Below are 15,801 nucleotides of genomic sequence, written 5' to 3' on the forward strand. Positions count from 1 at the left end.
ATGAGGACTTCCGAGCCAGCGCTGAGCGCTGATCAATGGCTGTTGAGGGCCTGGTGTTTGAATGTGGGCTCGCTAGGTACATCGGTTGAAGCGGGCCACAATGATCGCGAGTCTGCACGCTAGTAGCTCCTGAGTACGACAGGAGCCTCCAATTTTGGGGCTTCACGTTATTCTCTGCTGTGAGGCTTGAATCCCTTGCTGTGATCCTATATGAGTGATGACGATGACACTGGCTATACACGTTGTGGCCACTTCATGTACACTAGCAACTTCCGTAAGATTCTATGAACTTCCTCAATTTCGGTTGTCTGTCTTGGATTGATGTCTTCGAAGCACACTGGGCCCCGAGTAGTGCGTAGCTTAATAGGATACACGGTCATTGTTGTATCGAGAGATGGATGCGTGATTGCTCGCTGATGTACCTATATACAATAGCAAAGCTAATAAATAAGTGATGTGAAAGTCCAATTCGTGTCCAGACGTAACGCCAACGTTACACTACGTGAGAGGAATTATGAGAGTCATTAAGCGTGGTGACCGCCATTGTTTCCGTAGGAGTGGTTGGTATCCTTGTATGGGTACAACCCGTCGTGTTGTGTAAGTGGGCGAGAGTCGTCGTCCGTGCCGGCGGCTGTGTACTTGAAGCCCCCAGAGGTTGTAAGGATCATGTTGCGATCCATATCCTTCTTCTGGAGCTTCTTGGCATATGCGCCGACGAGGTAGCAGCCGTCTAACCCAACTGATAAACAAGGAGATCATAGCGAGATCGTTGGTGCAGACTTACAGAGTTGCAAGAGAAGAGGGATAACAAACACGGCAATGACCCCAGCAATGACCCCAGCACTGTTAATGTGCTCCGGGTCGAAGATGCTATGGCAAGCGTCTATAGTTTTCTGGTCATCTTTTGCTCCGTTGAGACAGCTGCGCAACAACCGGTCCTTGGGTTCCAAGAACCAAAAGACGAGGGCGATGATCGACCAGATGAATTCGACGAAAAACAAGTACCACAGCGTCGAGGCGAAGCCGCTAACAAAACTGAACTTCTTGAGCAATGTTCCAATAAAACTATCGGTTATAGTCAGCGCTATGCCAAACTAGGTCCTTCGTAGGTGATCACGTACCCAAAAAGTGCCATTATGCCTCCCACACTATAGATGACCCCGTACAAGATCGTCCATATTTTGGTCCGCGTCGATAAGTCCTCGTCTGGGAAAGGGTCAGAAAGGTAGGAGATAGAAGGGTGAGTTGTGACTTACGACTCTTCTCATGTACATACCATAGTGAGTACCACATAATGGCAGCAACTAGTGAATTTAAGATGAATTGCACTATGGAGACAAGGAGGACACCCAGGCGAAGGGGAAGGCAGCAGAGGAATTTGGCACCCATTGTACGGTCGGGTTTACTGAAAGCCTGCAAAGTACAATGAAGTACTAGGTACAAACGAGAAAGTGGATGGGAAGTTGTGGTCAACGCGTGTCCGTTATATATCCCCAGCCAAGGATGGTTTCATCCGAAGGCTGTCCACTCGAACACAGCGCCTGCACGCCGAGGGGACCAACAGGTGTGGGCTGCGCGGGCGTGCCAAGATCAGACTCCGCCTGGGAAGGACCCTTTGCTACGATACTCCATCCGTTGGGCGAATATGCGGTGTGCCGTTTACTTCGTGAACCTGTGCTGGATTTGTCTACCGAGTGCGATGATCTCTGGCTAGCCGTGCTACTCAACCAGCGATTCCGGACGGACCTCTGGAATAGCAAAAAATCCTCAGCGAGCGCTGAGGCCGCCGCTGAATCTGAGCTTCATCAATGCATCATGGAGCCTAGTAAAAATAACGACTAAACTTAGTGGTAATCGATTAATCAACACATGGATCTGCAAACGGCATGTTAAGAAGGCTGTATTGCAATTGTGCCGAGGGTTGATACGGTCTTACTATATACCCACTGAACAATAGGTAGCTGCGGGTATAGTTGATTACCCATCGAACTTGCTTCTTCGCTACCCTACCCAACCAATCACTCCAAAGTTGGCGGCGGTGCCCCGCTACCCACCATAACCCATGCACCCTCGCTGGTGACATCGTCCACAGTCAAGAATACCGTCGCTGGTCCGGGGGGATATACTCTGCCATTCGGGGGCGTTGTGAATGTCAGCAGGTTCCTACCCGGCGAGATAGTAGCATCCATGAACACTAGTCGAGCGCTGGAATGGAAGGCGTGGGTCGAAAATCCAAGGTCCATGAGGGAGACTAAGAAGTGATGACACTGGCGTTAGAATACTTGTCTTCTAGACTCATCTTCTAAAAGCATACCTTTGATATTGCTCGCTCTCAACGACCGCGGGATGGAGATAGGAACGCTAACCCTCTGCCCGAATCTTAACTTCTTCGGCACACTCAACAATTTGGGCCTCTCCACGAACATGAACGGAGGGTCCAAGGTCTCGACTCTAAACTCACTGGCGAACTCCACTGTTGTATTGATGTTGACATTTGGGTTATTTCCAGCAACCAGGAAGTTGCCCTGAGGGGTTAGGGTGATGCTGGAGTGATACAAACGAGCAATGTTCGTAGTAGGCATACCCTTGTTACTGATTCGGCGGCCAAGAGGGAGGTCGGGGGTGTACAGCGAGGGCGTCAATACGGGGTGGTCGGCATTGGAATTCCCTATGGGGTCAGGGACTGTGGCGATGGCAGCGAAACCAGAGCCGCCACCATTAGCGATGACGATTTGTCCGTTGGGTAGATGAACGAGTTCCGGCATAGTGCGTCCCTCCAGCATGTGTTCTACCTGCCATCCAGCCTTAATTCCTTCTTCGGTAAGTTTAATCCTACTACATTGGGATGACGCGGGAGTTTGAGAGGAAAGAAGCAAGGGGTCGAGTGTGTCCGTTGCGGTTCCTCCACAGACGAGAACTTCCGGAATATAGTCGGGTGGGGAGAGAGGGAGGAGGATGGCTGATCCGTCGATGGGGTTGGTAACTCGCACGTTATTGGGAATGTCGGGCAGGATCGTTTCGGTATTGGCTTCAATATCATAGATGATGGACTGATTATTGGCGACCATGAATACGCGACCATCGGGGAGAGCGAATATCCTATATATCAATCACGAACAAATGAGACAATTAGTACGGAGGTTGAGGACACCAGCTTATAACTTACCGAGGGAACAGATTTGATGGAAGACTTCGTTCAAGGAAAGCAGACGGCCGTGGAGTAGACTCTTTTGCGGGGAAGAATTCAAACGTGTTCGCTGGGTCTATGTTGTAAAACGCCGCATTGACGTGCGTTCCTCCGACAATCAAAAGACTTCCGTCGAAAATACGGATGGAAGAGGGATACCATCGCTTTTCAAGGAGATGGTGTGTATCTGGATTCTCAAAAAGGGTACAACCCTCGCCTGTGGGAGAGGCGCAGGGTTCGAAGATACGAAGAGCTTGATTCCCGGGTTGGATGACAGGGTTTCCTCTGAAGCCACGAGGGTCTCCTCCGACGCTAACCTGGGAAAGCAATGCATAAATGGTCATTATTGGAAATGTAGTATAGAAATAAAACTTGTACCATGGTTCCATTGCTCAAAAGTGCACCGCTAGCACAGAAGGAATTTGAGAACACGTCAAGGGCCGTTGCAGTACTGGTTTCGAGATTCCAGAGGACACCCCATGCAGAGTGATTGTTGATTTGCAAAGGGTCATCTGAAGCGCGGTCAAAGAAGATGGCGAGGGTGGGGGAGACGACAATAGATTCGAGGGCGACTATTCCACTGGTTGATTCTTTGAGATTGAAGCTCCATTGCGGGGCACTAGGAGCAGCGGTTATTAAAGCGAAGAAGGCGGAGAGTGCGTAGAAGGAATAAGGTTGTCTCATTCTAACCCAACAGAGTAGACGACGCTTTCAAACCGCCCTTGAGGTCGAGGTATATATGCTTGTTCAAACGTTCATGGGAGAGACTATGCCGATGGGAGACTGAGGTCAGATGAACTTGTGTCAAAAGCACTAGCCGAGTCGCTTCAAGCATCGGCCTCTCACCCCGCTGGTGAGAGCTCCCTCGAGCTCGCGCCAAGCGCGTCCAATGACATCCATGAACTGCAAACTGGGGCAATAACACCTCACAGTCATGTCAAAAAAGTACCACGCCCATGGAACCGGGAGAACGCGACTGAGAGAAAAGATGTTGCCTCGGGAAAGAACCACTGTTACCGGTGAGCAATTAGTCAAATCCAAAGGATCACAGTTGATGAACGACTTTGGATGTGATGTTCACTGCCACCGTGAAATCTTTATGAGGCACGAATGTGCCGTCTCGGGCCGTCAATACAATGCAACATAGTCCCGTCGTGTTCGCAGGTGTGATGCCCCCTCTTCTCATCAAACTAAATAAGATGAGTGCTCTGCGGTTAATCTATGCTACTGAGGCAGTGCAACTGATCAGTACTGCATTCACTATAACCAAGTAAGGATTCTATAACGTAGCACCCACCTAGAATCAGCCATTCTGACCCAATCGTTCGGACCGGAAAATCCTTCTCAATACCAAAGAATGGAAATACAGGAAAGATCTTAGTGAAGGTCGAGAAGAAGGAGATAAGCGCTGAAGCGCCTAATGGGACAGCCTGTATGGTTATGTTTGTAGCTCATCGATGTGCCCCTAGCCAACATAACAGATCTAGCGTGAATGCTATAAAGTGATCAATCCTTCTCTGATCCTACCTTCAACCGCTTTGGCACCCTCCCCATAATGCAGAGGCACACATTCACGGCTCTAAACTCCACCTTCGTAGTCGACTCCGAGTACCAGTTTGTCAAGGAACTCGGGCAGGGCGCTTATGGATGTGTAGTCGCTGCAAGACACCGCAGATCAGGCGAGGGCTGCGCTATCAAGAAGATAACCAATATCAACACTAAAGTGCGCTGCGTTGTCGAATGTCGAACTAGATGCTACATTATGCTAACGGGCCATCCTAACAACTAGCGAATTTTAACCAAGAGATGTTTGCGTGAAATCAGGTAAGGTCAGAATACACCGCAAGCATTGAGGAAATTGAGTTCTTATCTAGGTTACTCCACCATTTCCGCGGACACAAGAATGTGAGTGACCTAGAACACGTTCGATCAAATCAGTGTCGACGAAGCCTCTAGATCACTTGCCTGTATGATATGGATATTGTGTTCAAGCCAGACGGCAACTTCGACGAAGTTTATCTCTATGTGAGCAGCTGCGGGGCACGGTCCATATAAATAAATGCTGAATATTTCTAGGAAGAACTTATGGAGGCCGATCTCCATGCGATCGTATGGAGTTGTTTTTATCCTATGCATTTAATATTCATTCAACTTGCAGATTCGATCACAACAACCACTCACCGACGCCCATTTTCAATCCTTCATATACCAAACTCTCTGTGGGCTGAAATACATTCACTCGGCCAACGTGCTTCACCGCGATCTCAAACCTGGTAACTTATTGGTCAATGCTGATTGTGAGCTCAAAATATGCGATTTCGGTCTCGCAAGAGGATATACTCCGGGCGGTGGCACCTCAAAAGCAGCAGGTAACCAAGGGTTCATGACTGAGTATGTTGCCACTCGGTGGTACAGAGCCCCGGAGATCATGTTGAGTTTCGCCAACTACGTATGTTTTTTTGTTCCGTCATGGAAACGCTTCTTCGCTGACTTCGTTATAAATAGACCACTGCCATTGATGTGTGGTCGGTCGGTTGCATTCTTGCTGAACTCCTTGGAGGAAAGCCTATCTACAAAGGTAGAGAGTGAGTGTTCAATTCAGCGGGCGCATCAAACGACTCGGCGTTGATCGAACACATCACAGTTATGTCGATCAGCTGAACCAAATATTGCACTATTTGGGAACACCATCGGAGGACACCTTACGACGAGTCGGTTCTCCTCGCGTAAGTTTAACAGCTTGCTGCGCTCGAATCGTTTTTTTTTTGATGCTTGTGCGGATCTATAGGCCCAAGATTACATTCGTTCCTTACCGATCAAACCGAGAATTCCATTCTCGACTCTATTCCCAGGTGCCAACCCAAACGCCATCGACCTTCTGTCCCGAATGCTATGCTTTGATCCCGCTAAGCGTCTAAGCTGCGAAGAGGCACTGAACCACCCGTATCTCCAAGTTTGGCACGACCCGGCTGACGAACCGACCTGTGAAGCTGTAAGTGATCCAATGTTCCCTCTCCAAGTTCCGTGATGAACAAGCGGACCAGAAATTCGACTTCTCCTTTGAAGAGGAAGATAGCATCGAAGGAATGAAGAAGCTGATTGTGGAAGAGGTGAACAGTTTCCGTGCTGAGGTTCGCGCCCAAGCCAGAGCTGCGGGCCAGATCCGGCGACAAGACAGGTATGAGTCCTCCCCTCGATAATGACGTTAAACGTTCGTTAATCATCGGGACCGTAGCCTTCCAATCCCTACTCGCGACGAGATCCTGAACTCTCCTATGCAAGAGCATGGCTCTACGTCTGGATTCACCGTGCCGCACGATCGCCCCCATTCTCCTGTAATGGATGATCCTAGTGAGGCACTTGAACGCGAGCTCGCAGGAACACATCTAGGTGGTATGCGCCGTTAGATGGACCAATACTTGTACAAATGAAGTAGCAGAATTTCACCCTATGTACAAAGAGTAATTTGGATGTTTTTATATCGGTGTCCGTCTTGTAGCTTTCCGGATATTTGTTTATATATAATCAGTGTGCTTGCACACCGAGGGCGATGGAGAAATTCTTTCGATTCTTGCGCTAGTTGTCGACAAATATGCCTCTACATATCGACGTCGACAGTGTGTCTTATTTACCAAGACGTAACTAATAAGATGACGGATGCTTGAGCAACGTCTACAGGCAGCAGTCGTGAGCTAACCATGCTAGTGAAAAATTGTGATAAACGGCTTACTCCTCCGTCGATCAAGACAGTTTCGCCGTTCACGAAGTGATTCGCGACAAGGAACAGAGCCAAGGTCCCCATATCAGATCTCGACCCGGTCTCCAGTCCGACTGGAATCTGGAAGGGCCAAGTGAGTTTGTGGGTGGGCTTTGATACCCCAAGCTCGTCGGCTGAGCCTGGTATGGCCATCTAGAGCATTCTCGTGAGGGTCAATCACACATTTTCGCTGGGGATGTACGAACCTCGGTGTGGAACAATCCTGCGACGAGACAAGGTTATTCGACGGCGGAGACAACTCGATACAGATAATGCACTAACCAGGTGCTATTCCATTGACTCTGATCCCAAGTGGCAGCAGCTCGTGTGCCAAAGTAGAAGTAAAATGGCCTATAGCACTCTTGGAGAAGAGGTACGGGAACGAGAAGCTCGAAGTAGCAGCATCCTAAGTTATCATTCAGTACCAGAAACACTCGACCCAAAACACTTATGGGTCCCACCTTGGTCCAACCATTCATACTGCTCGTCATGATGATCTGCGGGACGAATTTCCTCGCAGCAGGCTCGTCCGCGTTCTTCCACTTCTCAAGCAAGGGCAGGAATGCGATGCTCATCCAGTACGCACCGACCGCATTCGTGCGTATCGTGTTATCGAAGTCCTCAGGATTTATCGCGTCGAAGAGATTGCGGACGAACGCAGCCGCGGTAGCCTCGGTCGGTCTGTCGAATTTGCCACCACCAACTCCAGCGTTGTTGAATAATGCGGTTACGTATTTCTCCCTCTTGCTGATTTCGTCTGCGAGACGTTTGGCCTCTGACTATAAAGGGCGAGAGGCGTAAGGTGATCAGTAACGCCAAAATAAGGAAGCGCGGGGGACCGACCTTGAGTCGGATGTCGCCTTCCAATCCATGCATTCGTCCTCTACGAGGGTCGTTCACACAGGCAGCATTGTAATTGCTAGCCACTCTGCCGAACGCGAACACGTACACAATGTCAGCGGATGGGATAGGACGTCGAATGTATATATAACTGACTTGTCCAGATTTGCCTGATCTGGTCCAATGATATACACAGTCGCGCCATTCGCAACGAGGGTGGAACTTATCATCATCCCAATGCCCTATCCAAAGCGTCAGCCACATCTCGATCATCGATATCGATACCAAGATTGTGCGCACCGTCCCCCCTCCTGTGACTACAGCAACCACCCCGCGGAGGTCGAAGAGATTAGCAGCGTTCAGCTCATTCAAGATGCTGTCGGCCATGACTCGGATGCACGATCACGAAAGTGGGTCACTGATTTTCTAGATTCCTCATTAAATAGCATCTCTCCACCTGACTTACTCATCTGCATCTTTAATGACATAGGCAGCGCGTGCACCATATCTGACCCAGATCAAAGCCGACTCTCACAGTCGCGAGCTTAGGTCACACATTCACGGCCATGGGAGCCTCGCCAGCTTAGTAGCAGCCTATCGCCATTCGGCAATTCCACAGTACCCCAAAACGTCAATAACACTTATATCTCCAATACATACATACGAACAAATCGTGTCAGAGTATCTTTTTCCGCCTGCCTCTTGCATACGAACATAAACAAAACCAATCCGAATTACTGCTCGACCGCAGCGTCGTCTGTTACACCAGCGTCCTTCGGTTCGGCAGGAGCAGGAGGAGCAGGGGCGCTGGGCACCCAGCCCTTCGCAATGGCGATGAGCGTGCGTATTTTGTCAAGGTCTTTCGTGGGCCCGTTTCCAGCTTCAACGCCGCCGCTGACATCAATCACCCAAGGCTTCACCTTCTTGATCGCCTCGGCCACTGTGTCGACTGTGATGCCGCCTGCCAGGATGATGGGTAAAGGGTATTGCGAGGCCGGGGCTTGTGGTATCGGGGGTTCAGCCGTTGTCGTTGTTTCTGTCGCGGCTTCATCGGTTGTAGGGATAGCAGCAGTAGTGTCGTCATTCGTTGTAGTGTCGCCATTCGCGACGATAGTTAGTACCTGCGCATTGTATGAAGCGCCTCCGTCGAGCACGATCTCTCCAGCATCCACAACACGCCTCGCCAAGTCCCAATCGACAGTCTTGCCCGTGCCCCCGCTTACACCACTCCCATCGTCCCTCAAGCTGTCTATAAGTATGAAGTGGTGCGCTCCGCCCCGCGTGACACCTCCCAACCCCGAACCCTTGCCGACATGAAATGCCTTGATCGTAGGCACAGGGATCTGCCGTGCAAATTCCACCGTTTCCGATCCATGCAGCTGCACGATGTCGAGCTGGAGGTAAGCCACGGCGTGCAGGATGTCATCGAGAGGGGCATCCTGGAAGACGCCGACGAGGAGGGGGCGGAGCGAATGCGTGGACAGCCGGATGGCGTTTGCAGTGAACCAAGGCGCGTTGCTCGCGAACGCCTCTGCAGTGGGCGGCGGCGGAGCAGCGGAACGTAGCGATCGTATTGCGGCTGAGATCTCCTTCGCGGCATCCAAGTCAATACACCTCTTCGACGTGGGCACAAGGATGATTCCGAGCATATCAGCCCCCGCCTCGGCAGCGAAGACGGCCTCCTCCTTGGATTGTATCCCGCATATCTTCACGAGCGTCTCCTTGGCGCCCCATCTGCCCTCGACGGCGGGTGGTTCCGGTATCGACATCAACTCGCGAATGAATTTAGCAGTGTCTTTAGCTCGCATCAAGCTCTCGCCGATCAACACCGCCCCGACGCCCTCCGCTGCGTACCTGTTTACGTCGGCCGCGCTGGATATGCCGCTGAGTGCGCATAACACGACGCCCTTGCCTTCCACCATATCAGTGAGGCGGCTGGTGGTGTTCATGTCAACCTCGAAGCTGTGGAGGTTGCGGTTGTTGACCCCGATGACCTTCGCGGGAAGGGAGAGCGCCAGCTCCATCTCCTTGGCATTGTTCACCTCGACGAGGGGCTCCATGCCCAACGAAACAGAGAAATTGTACAAATCGCGTAGTAGTGGTTCGTTCAGCATGCTTACGATCAGTAACAGGGTGTCCGCTCCCCATACCCGCGATTCTAGGACCTGATACCGGCTAAGGATGAAGTCTTTGCGAAGGATGGCAGGCCTGTTTGGGAGATTGGCAACGGCTAAGCGAGCGTGTAGCATGTCCTGCAACGATCCCAAGAACCATTTCGGCTCAGTCAGCACAGATATCGTATGTGCTCCAGCGAGGGCATACGTCAAAGCTTGGTGGGCCGGCGAAACTGTGGTATTGATAGGCCCCTTCGACGGCGAAGCACGTTTGACCTCGGCAAGCAACGAAGGATGCTTCTGGTCTTTCTGTCTGAGGCGCGGTAGGAAAGGGATGATCGGAGGAGCGACGTTCAGCGAGAGAAGGGTTTCTAGGTCAGCATAAGTCGTGCCAGGTGTGGCCTGTGACTTCGCGACGTCTTCGAGCCGCTGCTTGTAGATGCGGTCCAGGATCGATGGTATCTGCTTCTTCATCTCCGGGTCTGGCGGCAGAATCGTGGCATCGAACGGCGGGATGTTCGGGTCGCTGACCATCGCATGCGGGTTCTGCTCCCACAGCCCGCCCCGGAACGACAGGAAGTTCTTCACTAGGTCGTCGCCGCCTTCGCTGAGGATGCTTTCAGGGTGATACTGCACGGCTTCCACAGTGTATTTCCGGTGGCGCACGCCCATGATCACGCCCGACTCTTCGGTCGTCGAGGTGATCGCGAGTTCAGGGGGAAGCGTGCTGAGGGATGCGCTGAGAGAGTGGTAGCGAATCGACTTGATGCCTTGTGGGATGCCCTTGAAGCACCCCCGGTTATCATGCCTGACACGGCTTACCTTTCCGTGCATGATCTCCCCGGCATACCTAGGCAAATATTCCAGTGTGAGCGCAGCAGACATGTATACGACTCACGCGATAGAGCCTCCGTAAAGATCAACCAGGCATTCCAAGCCCATGCACACACCGAGGATAGGCACCTTTCCCTGGAAGTACGCAATCGCCGCCTTGGATATCCCCGAGTCTGTCTTTGGGTGCCCCGGACCAGGCGAGATGATCAGCGAGTTGATTTTGAGGAGGGGTAACTGCGCAGGCGTAATAGCATCGTTTCGAATGACCACGACGTCTGTACCGAGAAGGCATATTTGCTGGTAGAGATTCCAGGTGAAGGAGTCGAAATTGTCGATCAGCAGCACGTCTAGCTGTCGGGCAAGCGTAGGGGGTAGTGAATCTGGTGCAGACATCTTCCGGCGTTTGATTTGGGGTGCTGCAATGGCCCAATATATAGCCCCACGCTATACAATCACTCCGGTGTTGAAGAAGATATGAAAACACCTACTTTCCGGACATATTGGATTTGATTAGGTAAGCGATCGTTCCGCTGTCACTGCATCGTCCAATCTGCAGGTTTGGCCTGAGTGTTCGGAACGCTGAATAAGTGTCCATCTCTCTTCGAGTTAATTACGCGTATTTATCACACAGCTACCTTATCCAACCCCTCGACAAGCTCGGCTTTATCGAAACGGTATGGCGTTGGTCTACACTCGTAGGCGTGGGAACGAGATACTCAATGTAGGTCACGGTCGAAAGTTAGGAGGCTGCTTGCCACGTGATTCTCACGGAAGTAAAGCCCGGGTAGTTGTGCGAATGTACGCCGGCCAAAACTCTACGTCCACCACATCTCCAGAACGATGCCTCGCCGAGCAAGAATCCACTTCAATTCATTGCGTTCATCCTTGGTCAATCTTCCAATATCGATCTATGGACCTCTCTTGGAACGGAACATCGTACGTATAGCCTATGTAGTCGCTGGAAGACATCTTACCTCCATTCCGTAGCGTCCACAAGGACTTGCCGTTCATCTTAGCTTGGTCGCAGAATCGCGTCCAAGTCGCCCAAATGTAAAGATAGAAGCATATGTTGGATGGACTGGTATGGCCTCCGCATCGTCACTTGCACAGTTCAACGCGTCGGGTCCCAATGAGAAGGGCTTCGAAACTGTTGAAATAGACCCTCAATATGCGCAGGGGCTTGGATTTACCCAGGGAGACTTGGTAGGTGATCACCTTCTTTGATTCGTGAACCTCAACTTTTTAACGTGAATTCTCTAGGTGGAGATCGGTCTTCTTCACGATCTTTCCTTTGCAACATCAGTTGCAACGGAACCAGTCACATCGGACGACTGGGAGATCATCGTAAGTTTCTGCTGGTCTACAAGCTGACGCTCCTCGTTTATCTTTCTGAAGTTCGTGACATAGGAAATCCACGCAGCTCATGTTGAATCTACTCTGCTATCCCAAGTTCGAGTGGCAAAGGTTGGTCAAGAGATCGACATATGGGTGCTTGGAAGAACGAGAGTTCGGCTACGCGTCGGTGCGTCTCCTCGAGTATTTCCACGCGTTCTGTGTATTCAGCTTCATATTAGTATCTGTGGATCCATCGACGAAAGGGACCGCAGTTCTTCTGACGACCAATACAGAAGTTAGCATTGCTCCTAAACTACATAAACAGATAGACGGAACCGCAAGGGCACAAGTCTCAAAGGACATCAAAACATCCGCCACTCCGTCCCAGCCAAGTTCGGCGCCTTCCAAAACACCACAAGGAAGCTCTCGTATAACGAGAGTCCTACCGAAGCGCCTGTTGCCACACGATGCTATTTCAAAGATAGATAGTTATTCTGGTGATCTGCGGACCGCTTATATCTCTTGGGTTACATTCGTGCGCTTACGGACAGGGCGTCCCCCCAACTCACTTGTACCCGATCCGAGTTCTGACGACAACAGCACGCTGTACGCGCATACAGTCAAACGCTTACAGCCCCCGGTAGACCCTTCGTCAAACCCGTCTACCAGTTCTGCAGCACCTTCGCCGCCACTGCCGACAGTCTTGACCGCTGGAGGCAGTCAAGAGAAAGCTAAAACCTCGCACGACCAAGCCAAACAAGAGCCAGAAGTCTACATATCCTGGCTGAGCGAGGTACCAGATGATCACATAGTCTTCCGGAATCTTGAGGACGACATTGAAGAGTGGGACTTAATACGGTTTGAAACTACGTCCGTCAGACTGGCTAGGTTTCTGATCGCTGTACAGGATAATCGAAGTGTCTAATGCGAAGACGTTCGACGTACCATCGCCGCCTCAGCCAAATGGCGTCGTTACTCCTCCTGAGATGAACGAGCGGAGGTAAATCTGCCGCTTTTACTTTGTCATAGCAAAATCTAATGTATCGCAACTCCTCAGCGTTCTTGCAGGTGTCGACGATATCCTAGAGACGTGTAGAACCTTTTGTTTGCAGAAACTCCGCGCTCATGCTATGGTGAAGTCTGTTCCTGGTGGTATGTTATACTGCACAATATACGCTCTATGTAAATATTGACTGCCTTTAGTATCTGGATTACTGATCACCGGTCGTACGGGAGCAGGGAAGACGTCTATTGTGCAGGCCGTAGCGAAGTCTCTTCAAGAAGACCCTAAAACATATACATGTCAGTTCCATCCGAATCGTAGTTGCCCTTTCACGCTAATTGCCTGGGTCCTGTTAGATATTCATTACATTGACCTATCTCGTTACACCGAGAAACCCATCGCGACATTGAAGGCTCTGTTCAGACACGCGTACGAAAAGGCGGCGTGGCATAAGCCGTCGATCTTGATCATGGATAATTTGGACAAAATCTTAAGCGCAGAGTTAGAGGTCAGTACTCAATTCAATTCGTTTTGCTTATTCTAAATTGCTTTCTGGCGTAGCACGCGGATTCTTTCCGTTCCAGGCATCTGACTGAACTCTTCTTGCACCAATATTCTGCAGCATCCCGGATGGCGACGTCCAACTTCAGAGGCATAGTTCTTATTGCAACTGCTAGCTCCACCACTGGCCTACATCCCCTCATCAGCAAATCCCATATATTTGAAGAAGAGGTTCACGTCAAACCACCTAACAAATTTGCTCGTAGAGATGTGAGATTGTAGTCCGAGACTATATCCCTACTAATCCTGCCCTTGGCACCTTGCAGATTCTCTCCAGAATAGTCGAGGAACGGCTAAAGACCGCAGTCAACTTACGCCAAGATCCCGATGCGATGCTAAACTTCACTTCACTAGCGACCCAAACAGAAGGTTACTCTGCTACTGATTTACAAGACCTGGTGGCAAGAGCCATGCACCGCGTCGCTTTACGCGCAGCAACAGACCCCGACTCGGTAGGCAGAATGATCACCACTGATGCGACACAAGCCTAACCAACAGCCTAAGGTAAAGTTGACGATAGCTGACTTCGAGGCCGCTCAAGTCGACTTTACTCCTTTATCGTTGAGAGACGTGAAGTTGCAGAAGTCTGATGTCCAGTGGTCCGATGTAGGAGGTCAGGCGCACGTCTATCAGTTCTCAACTATAATTATGACAGCGTCATAGGCCTCTATGAAACGAAGCGGGTTCTTAGGGAAACGCTAGAGTGGCCGACGAAGTATGGTCCGATCTTTGCGCAATCCCCTTTGCGTTTGCGATCTGGGTATGTCTTTTCTCACCTTGTTCTCTTTTTTGAGACTAACTCATCGTAGCATCATGTTGTACGGGTTTCCGGGTTGCGGTAAAACACTGTTGGCATCAGCGGTCGCCAAAGAGTGCGGATTGAATTTCATTAGCGTCAAGGGACCCGAGATCTTGAATAAGTATATTGGAGCCAGTGAACAGTCCGTAAGTGATTTAGATCCAAAAAAGGCGTATCTCATTCGTGAAATGCTATATAGGTCCGTGAACTGTTTGAGCGGGCAAGTGCTGCGAAACCTTGTGTCCTTTTCTTCGATGAATTCGACTCTATCGCACCAAAGAGGCAAGGTAGTTCAACCCCTCGCACACGAACTCAATTGATCGCCGTGCTTGCAGGGGTCACGACAGTACGGGTGTGACTGATCGTGTTGTCAACCAGATGCTTACACAAATGGATGGCGCCGAGGGTTTGGACGGCGTTTATGTTCTCGCTGCAACGAGGTCTGTTCCGATTGAGGTGGAGTACCGACGTCGTTGACGCTATTAACGCTACCTCAGCCGTCCCGATATGATCGATTCTGCCTTACTTCGACCTGGTCGGTTAGACAAGTCGCTGCTCTGCAATATGCCCGATGCTAGCGAACGCAAAGACGTACGTGTTTCATTTACGCATACCAGAATAAAACGACTCAGCATTGTCAACAGATTTTGAAGGCAGTCGCAGGGAAGGTTAAGCTTGCTCCCTCAGTCGATCTAGACGAAATTGCGGAGGCCACGGAGGGCTATTCTGGGGCTGACCTGCAAGCTCTACTTTACAACGCCCATCTTGAAGTGGTGCATCAAGCTATTTCCAATCTTCCTGCGGCTGACGTCCCTTCAAATCGAGACGAAGTCCCCATTGAGTACACTATAGTGGGTGGACCGAAAGAAGGCAGCAAGGTCGCTTCAAAGGCCACTGAGATGGCTCTCCAACGGAGAGTGAGTATATTGTGGCCTGCTGTATATCATTAGTGCTGACACTGTCTTTGCTAGTTGCGACAAATACAATCTGCTTCAACCTCTCGAACCAATACGCAACGAGCACCTCCGGCTGCGCCCAAACATGTACGTTCCGTTCGAATTGCTGACATACACCCCTGCTGATTCTTTTCAAGCACGAGATAACGCAAGAACATCTGCGATCAGTTCTCAAAACCTCTAGGCCATCTGTATCGCCCGAAGAGCATCAGCGGCTTGATCGGATGTGAGTATCATTATCACTCGCGCCCTCATAATCAGTCTGATGTCCTTATAGATACAAGGAGTTTATTGGAGATCGTAGTGGTGACCTACCTGTCCCTCCTGACGGGGTAGGTATTGGCAATCGTGTGTCCCTAATGTAGCCAGCAGACAGAGAGAAGAACCCCTCCGTAACTCGGTGGATGGAACAAAA

General features: G+C 50.6%; 6 protein-coding genes across 6 annotated transcripts; 2 read left to right on the forward strand and 4 right to left on the reverse strand.

Moving 5' to 3' along the window:
- Nucleotides 1-524: 524 nt before the first annotated feature.
- PC9H_007723 (uncharacterized protein) lies at nt 525-1,389 on the reverse strand (the record flags this gene model as incomplete). Its single annotated transcript, XM_036777251.1, has 4 exons — nt 525-730; nt 785-1,065; nt 1,122-1,206; nt 1,257-1,389. 4 exons carry the CDS (start codon nt 1,387-1,389, stop codon nt 525-527), a joined length of 705 nt encoding a protein of 234 aa, XP_036630871.1.
- Nucleotides 1,390-2,018: 629 nt separating this feature from the next.
- Nucleotides 2,019-3,871, reverse strand: PC9H_007724 (uncharacterized protein; the record flags this gene model as incomplete). Its single annotated transcript, XM_036777252.1, has 4 exons — nt 2,019-2,251; nt 2,315-3,099; nt 3,167-3,504; nt 3,566-3,871. 4 exons carry the CDS (start codon nt 3,869-3,871, stop codon nt 2,019-2,021), a joined length of 1,662 nt encoding a protein of 553 aa, XP_036630872.1.
- Nucleotides 3,872-4,742: 871 nt separating this feature from the next.
- Nucleotides 4,743-6,594, forward strand: MPK1 (Mitogen-activated protein kinase; the record flags this gene model as incomplete). Its single annotated transcript, XM_036777253.1, has 11 exons — nt 4,743-4,910; nt 4,977-5,011; nt 5,062-5,092; nt 5,144-5,212; nt 5,264-5,296; nt 5,346-5,636; nt 5,693-5,772; nt 5,832-5,913; nt 5,976-6,179; nt 6,232-6,365; nt 6,423-6,594. 11 exons carry the CDS (start codon nt 4,743-4,745, stop codon nt 6,592-6,594), a joined length of 1,299 nt encoding a protein of 432 aa, XP_036630873.1.
- A 235-nt stretch (nt 6,595-6,829) lies between these two features.
- PC9H_007726 (uncharacterized protein) lies at nt 6,830-8,171 on the reverse strand (the record flags this gene model as incomplete). Its single annotated transcript, XM_036777254.1, has 8 exons — nt 6,830-6,859; nt 6,918-7,097; nt 7,151-7,167; nt 7,227-7,350; nt 7,406-7,723; nt 7,788-7,872; nt 7,941-8,026; nt 8,085-8,171. The coding sequence occupies 8 exons, from the start codon at nt 8,169-8,171 to the stop codon at nt 6,830-6,832; spliced, it is 927 nt and encodes a 308-aa protein (XP_036630874.1).
- Nucleotides 8,172-8,518: 347 nt separating this feature from the next.
- TRP1 (bifunctional tryptophan synthase trp1) lies at nt 8,519-11,125 on the reverse strand (the record flags this gene model as incomplete). Its single annotated transcript, XM_036777255.1, has 2 exons — nt 8,519-10,748; nt 10,797-11,125. The coding sequence occupies 2 exons, from the start codon at nt 11,123-11,125 to the stop codon at nt 8,519-8,521; spliced, it is 2,559 nt and encodes an 852-aa protein (XP_036630875.1).
- Nucleotides 11,126-11,572: 447 nt separating this feature from the next.
- PEX1 (Peroxisome biosynthesis protein pex1) lies at nt 11,573-15,751 on the forward strand (the record flags this gene model as incomplete). The annotated part of the gene is made up of 21 exons (XM_036777256.1): nt 11,573-11,668; nt 11,720-11,935; nt 11,993-12,076; nt 12,140-12,254; nt 12,307-12,937; nt 12,975-13,067; nt 13,125-13,219; nt 13,271-13,369; nt 13,427-13,578; nt 13,632-13,841; nt 13,898-14,083; nt 14,136-14,244; nt 14,295-14,391; nt 14,441-14,576; nt 14,630-14,712; nt 14,766-14,870; nt 14,928-15,021; nt 15,075-15,347; nt 15,402-15,473; nt 15,524-15,612; nt 15,664-15,751. The coding sequence occupies 21 exons, from the start codon at nt 11,573-11,575 to the stop codon at nt 15,749-15,751; spliced, it is 3,123 nt and encodes a 1,040-aa protein (XP_036630876.1).
- Nucleotides 15,752-15,801: the final 50 nt, after the last annotated feature.

The sequence above is a fragment of the Pleurotus ostreatus genome (assembly GCF_014466165.1).
Source record: "Pleurotus ostreatus strain PC9 chromosome Unknown scaffold_5, whole genome shotgun sequence".
NCBI classification, from domain to species: domain Eukaryota; kingdom Fungi; phylum Basidiomycota; class Agaricomycetes; order Agaricales; family Pleurotaceae; genus Pleurotus; species Pleurotus ostreatus.